This window comes from Ictidomys tridecemlineatus, chromosome X (assembly GCF_052094955.1).
Source record: "Ictidomys tridecemlineatus isolate mIctTri1 chromosome X, mIctTri1.hap1, whole genome shotgun sequence".
Lineage (NCBI taxonomy): Eukaryota > Metazoa > Chordata > Mammalia > Rodentia > Sciuridae > Ictidomys > Ictidomys tridecemlineatus.
The window spans coordinates 72,911,546-72,917,545 of record NC_135493.1 but is presented as its reverse complement, the minus strand read 5'-3'; the positions used below and the strand labels follow the sequence as shown (position 1 = coordinate 72,917,545).

General features: G+C 50.7%; 1 protein-coding gene across 1 annotated transcript in view; it reads right to left on the bottom strand.

Annotated features, from left to right (window-relative positions):
- Window positions 1-300: 300 nt before the first annotated feature.
- Nalf2 (NALCN channel auxiliary factor 2) overlaps window positions 301-6,000 on the bottom strand; it is a 28,374-nt gene continuing 22,674 nt past the window's right edge. Inside the window, exons 2-3 of the mRNA XM_078034649.1 lie at window positions 3,627-3,798; window positions 301-3,203 (exon numbers count right to left, since the gene is read on the bottom strand). Coding sequence (XP_077890775.1) covers window positions 2,818-3,203; window positions 3,627-3,798 — 558 coding nt within the window. The 3' untranslated portion in view covers window positions 301-2,817. The remainder of the gene's footprint in view (window positions 3,204-3,626; window positions 3,799-6,000) is intronic.

The following is a 6,000-nucleotide window of genomic DNA, read 5'->3' as shown; positions in this document are numbered from 1 at the left end:
TTCCATGCGACAGCCCTGGGCTTGAGCTATCCCTCTGCATGTCCTGCAGCTCTTACCACTCCCAAGTCTGCACTTTTCCCCAGATCAGCACACTTCATACTTTAAAGTTATCTGCCTGATCCCTGCAGGTAGTTGGCTTTATGACTCCTTGTCTAGAAAAGCCTACTGCAGAGTGTATGATTTTTTCTGATATTTGAGCTGAGGGGTACCTGGCACAGGGTCAGCATCCTCTGGATCCGCCCCCTCCCCAGGTCCTGCACTGTTTCCTAGGACACCATAGAACAAGCCATGAAGGGAGGGTTATCATCAAGTCTTACCATTTATTTATGGGGTTAAACAAGAGCAGAGAGGCCTCTGCCCCACAATGCAACAAAACAGAAAGCAGTACACATACAGAGACTCTCACTGAAACACAGAGGCAGGGGTACAAGGAAGGGCAGAGACAACTGAATCATAGCCAGGTAAGGGAGGAAGGGAGGAGGGACTACTAGGAAACCAGCTTGGAGACTCAGTCATAGGAACTAGTGCAAGAAAGTCCTACTGATGAAGCACAGTGTAGAAAATGGCATAAGAAAGCTGCCCAGCTCTACTGCCTGTGATAGACAGCAGGGGCAGCCCAAGAGGTGGTGGAAGATTGGGTTGGTGGAGTGAATGGGGACAGTCAAATGACTTTGAGGTGGAGCGTGGTGCCCCTTTCCCCTGCCACTGGGCAAGGCCTTGGGCTGGTCTGAGCCAGGGGTCTCCTGGGCACTTGGTGAGGGGAAAGAGAGGATGGGAGTCTCCAAGGGTCCATTCCCTGGGGCCATATGGCCCCCTTTACTGCCCAGTCCCGTTTCCCCTCCTGAGGATGCAGGTGTTAGAAGGCAGTACCTGGGGTCTCTCTGGAGCCCAAGCACCTGCCCCTTCACTTATACATAAGCACGTCTGGAAAGATGCCAGCACCTCTTCCCCTCCCCAGCTGAAAAGAGCACTGTAGGGATGGGGTATGTGGCCAGGCCCAAAGTGCTGAGGGCCAAAAAGGGATGTGTGTGGGTAGGGCATGGGGCAAGGGGGAACGGGCTGTGAGAAATGAGAAAACTGTCAGGGAAGGATTTCTCAGGCTCCCCTGAATGATTCCTTCTCTAGTAGGGAGGCCTTCCATTCATCCCTAAGCCAACAAAGTTCAACTCTCCCTCTATACCCCATCTTCTTGGCTGCAGCTTCTTCTGCTGCAGCTCCAGGGCTACCCCTCTCCTCCACTCACTAGCCTCACATCATACGATGCAGGCTTTTCTGGCACTGGAAGGCCCTGGCCTGGCCCACAGAGTTCTGGCTCTGGCTTTTGTCAGCTTTGACTGGCTTTGAGATGCCCTAGGCAATATAGCCTCCCCTCTCAGCTGACCAATATAAGGCTAATAGCGCCCACAGGGAACCCAATATCTCTTTTCTCATTCAACCCTCTAGCCTGACTAAACATTCAAGTCTTATAGCCAAGGGAAAACAGCACATTATCTTTAGTCAAAAGGTCTTCTTCCCCTACTCTGGACTTTCTCCAGCAAGGGACAGGGGTGACTGGAGTAAGGGACCCACTATAGGGTGAGGAGGAGTTTGGTTGTTCCACAATTGGGATAATAACCCTTGGGGGCAGGGATGGGAAGGGATGAATACTCTTTGGTAGGCTGGGGAAGGGGACAGGGTGGGGACAGGGAAGGCTCATCTCTGGAGAGTTCTGGGGCAAGGCCTCCAGGTTCTCCTTCATGGAGGCCTGGGCTAGGACAGGATGGGGGAGTATGAGGACCCAGGCCAGGCCTGACCCACTTGGGTTCAAGTCCCTCCTCCCCGTGGAGATCGGAAATGAAAGGTCTTTGGCCTCAAGGCCAAGATCTCCAGGGCAAGAGTGGCCCTTGGGAGTATGTGCACCTTCTGTAAGATATGGCCCTTCAGACAGCGGCAGTCCTACCACATGCCCTCAGCCTTCTGATTTTTGGCCCAACAACTCAGTTCCTATGCTCTTTCTTCAGAGGGCTCCTTCTGCAATTCTCTCTGATTTGGGGATCAGTTCTGTATCTGCCTTGTCATTAATCACTCACCTCCCCAAAGCCACATGGCAGTAGCCCATTTGGCCATCTCTCTAGGCCCTCTGTGTCTCTCCTCTCCTCTCCTGCTTCCCTATCTTCATTCTCTTTTACCACTTATTCCATACCCCATTCCTACCCCTCATTGCCTAGGGTGGTGGGGCACAGCTTAACTGGGGCCCCAACCTAGCTGCAACTGTGTGCACCTCATGTCCCAGCCTGGTATTTCACCTGTGGTGGCCCCATGTGGGGCGAGGTGCACTGTAGTGGCAGGAGGGCCAATGCACTGTCTGCCGTCGCCTGTAGGGATATGGGCAGGAGGGAATTAAGGATCTTGGCAACAAAAGGAATGTGGAGGGGGGGAAAAGACCTTTTCCCCTCTGTGCCCCCCAACATTCCCTGCAGGGCCAAGGCTGGGTGAGCAGCCTCCTTCCCTGGGGTCAGGGCTCTCAGCAGGGGTGGCCAATTCTGGCCCCTATTCCCCCCCATTTTTTGCTAAGCCTCACAGATGGGGCTTGGGAGGGGGCACCTGCTGCTCCTATCTTTTTCTCCCAGATGAGATTTGCAGCTCCCTGGGGCCCTCTGGCCATTCTGTTGGAGCTGCTTTTGGGGTGGGGGGAGGTTGGGGGGATGTGTGGTCCCCCATTTCCCCCCCGCCCCCCACCTGGTTCTATACCTCCCATGGGAGGAGCTCCCTCCCCCCCAGTGGGGGAGCTAGAGCTGCTGTCAGTATGTGATGGAGGTCTGTCCTCCCTCCCTGCTTTCACTCTTCCCGTGTCAGGCCCTCCTCTAGGGCAGGCAGTGTCTCCAGCCCCAGTACTCCACCACCCTGATTGCTGGAGAAGGACACCATGGTATGGAGGAGCATGAGAACAAGGACACAGAGCCGGATCCTGCTGGGGCTGAGGCGGGATCCCCCAGAGACCGGCAGCAGGGAGGGCTTGTGGCTAACGCGGCCTGGGGGATCGTGGCGGGGGTGGTAGTGGTGATACTGTTGGTGGTAGTGGTGGAAATAGGAGTGGTGGAATTGCTGGTGGTGGGTTTTGGGGGCCTCAGACTCCTTGAACTTCTTCTTCTCCGACTCACAGGAGACCCACTGCACGTCACAGCACTTGGTTTCCGGCCGCTTTGGTGAAGTGTCCAGCAACCCTGCCAATGGATAAGGAAGGCATGGTGGGATGCTCAGGGGGGGCTGATGTCTCTCTGCCTTACCTGGAGAGGATGTTTTCTAAGCCAGGACTTCTTAGGTAGTCCTAGCCAAGACTTCTTCCTCTTTGGCCCTCAGCACCTTCCGTTTCCAAGCCCTTCTTTCCCAGGGACCCCACCCAGTTTCTCTGAGATGAATCCTTGGCTGGATATATTCTGGGTAGAGATGGCTACTCTGGTCTCTCTTTTTTTCCCCTATTCATTCGACTGTATCTCAGCCTGGGAACCTTGTTGCCCACTCCTCCAACCATTGGGGCTTTTCTAGCCTGATTCTCCTGTTGTCCTCTCTGCTTCCACTCTTGACGTGCATAGTGTCTGCCTTGGGCCCCCAGCCTCCTCCCTCTTCCCCCAGTGCCCTGCCTTTACCTGTACAGATAAAGCCAGGGAGCCCTCCGTACACCATTTCCTCATTGTCGGGGAGGATAAAGGGGCACCGGGTCTGCACCTCCAGGCAGTATTGCTTGCAGGGCACCCAGCGCTGGCATTCCTGCTGGGTCACGCTGAAGTATTCTGAACACAGCCAGGCCTTGTAGACAGCCTGTGGGGAGAGGAAAGAGCATCAGACCATGCACCAGCCCCTTCCCACCTCAGAGTAGAGGAATGGGGAAGGCCAACATGTGATCTCTCAAAGGAGCCTCGACAACCTAACCCCAGCACTTCAGAGATAGAGAGGAAGAAGGGTTTGGGTCATGGCCATTATATCCTACCATAAGATCTCCCATCTCATAGAGCCAGGGCACCCAAATTTCCCAATCTACAGTTATCCAAGACTTAGAATCTGTTTGCTGGCAGAAATAAAAATTACTCCTGTCAGAGTGGAAGGAATCTTACCAATCATCCTATCCGACCCTATCATTTTATACTTGGTTCAAATAAGTGTCTTGACTTGTACAAGGTTGCCTATATATAATGAGGCAAATTTCAGTTCTATTCCATTTGGCAAACATTTTCTTGGCTGATGGTGTCGAGTATCTAAATTCAAGAAAGGGATGGGGAAAATAATCCTTGTTCTACCTCATTAGGGTATGGTGTGAATCAAATAATATGGCATATATGAAAATGTTTTTAAGCTCCAAAGGTCAATACAAATGTGAGTTTTTTTTTATTATAAAAACAGGAATCTGTCTTACCAAGCAGCACACGTGCCTTTGAGCTCTACTCAATCCATGCTATGTCCTGTTGGCTTCAGCCTTGGTACGCAGCATAAATCACAGATACTGCTACACTTCTTTTGAAATTTTTTTTGAAGTTTCACTTCATGGGCATACTTTCTGTCCCTCATCTAGCCCACCATTACTAGGCAGCAAGTCCTAGCTAGAAAAGTCCCCTGCTCAAAACTCTTTGGCTCTCATTAAGCCAAGGGGTCCTCAACAGCAACACTACTGACATTTTGGGCCAGATAACTGTTGTGGAGGTTGTGCTGTGTATGCAATGTAGGATACTGAACAGCATCCCTAGCCCCTCTACCCACTAGATGCTAGCAGCATTCTCCCTCCCTTTCCCTATTATGACAACCAAAAAATGTCTCCAGCCATTGGCAAATGCTCCCTGGGGAGTTCCATGGCTACAACTTTGTGTATGCCATCATCACCTCTCACCTAGGTGACAATCGGTTATCTGGCCTCCCCACCTACATTCTTGTTCTTTCCAATGCACTGTCTGCACAAGAGGAAAACAGGCCTCAAGTGGCAATGGGATTATGTAATTTCCTTGCTTTTTAGCTTATAATGCTTCACAAGAACTGCTGTACTGAAAATCACTGATCTAGACCCTTGCTGTGGACCTGGATCATTAGCATCACTATCACTGAGGAGCTGGTAAGAAATGCAGAATCTTAGATCCTCACCTGCTCTGCTAGGTCAGCATCTGTTTTTAACAGGATGTTCGGGGGGTGCTCACACATGGAATCTGAGTCCTTCCCATACCCAGCCTGGGTATCTTCAGCAGCACTTTCTAGGTTCACTGTTGCTCCTCATAGCAATGGTTCTCAGACTTCAGTGTGCCTCAGAATCCCCAGGGGCACTTGTTAAATATGCAGATGCCTCCTCCCAATTCAGTTTCAAGAAGACTGACATGAGCTCAAGGATCTGAATTTTTGAACAAAGATCCAGGTCATCCTATAGCAGGAGTCCTTTCAACCATACTGAGCAACATGGTCTTGGAAACACTTGGTCACAGTTTCTTACACTTATTTTAAACATTTTCACTAAATTACAAATGACTCCACTGCAAACATGGGCTTTGGCAATAATATCTCACATTGGCCTTAACCAAAGCAGGGGCAGGGATGGCAGGGAGTTGTGATGCAAATCAGGAACAAAGCATTGCTTGGGACTTTGGTATCTCATAGGCATCTCAAATTTAAAATGCAGTACTTACTTTTTTTTTTTAATTCCAAGTACACAAATCTTGACCAGCTCAGCAAGTGCTATGATACCTAAGTGTCAGCTTCCATTCCTCTTTTTCCCTGCACCCCCCATCCAGTCCCTCTGAAAGCCATGTCAATTCTAGCTCCATGGCCACAGCTCTGTATAGGACACCATCATTTCTTATCTGAAAGGCAGTCTCCTATCTGGCCTCTCCACCTCCACTCTTGCTCTTTCCAATTCACTGTTCACCCAGCAATAAGAGAGGTCTTAAACTGTAATTGGATGTGTTACTCCTTTGCTTCAAACCCTTCAATACATTTAGACTAAAGCTCAAACTTCTGAACAGACTTCAAACTTCTACATACTTTGTC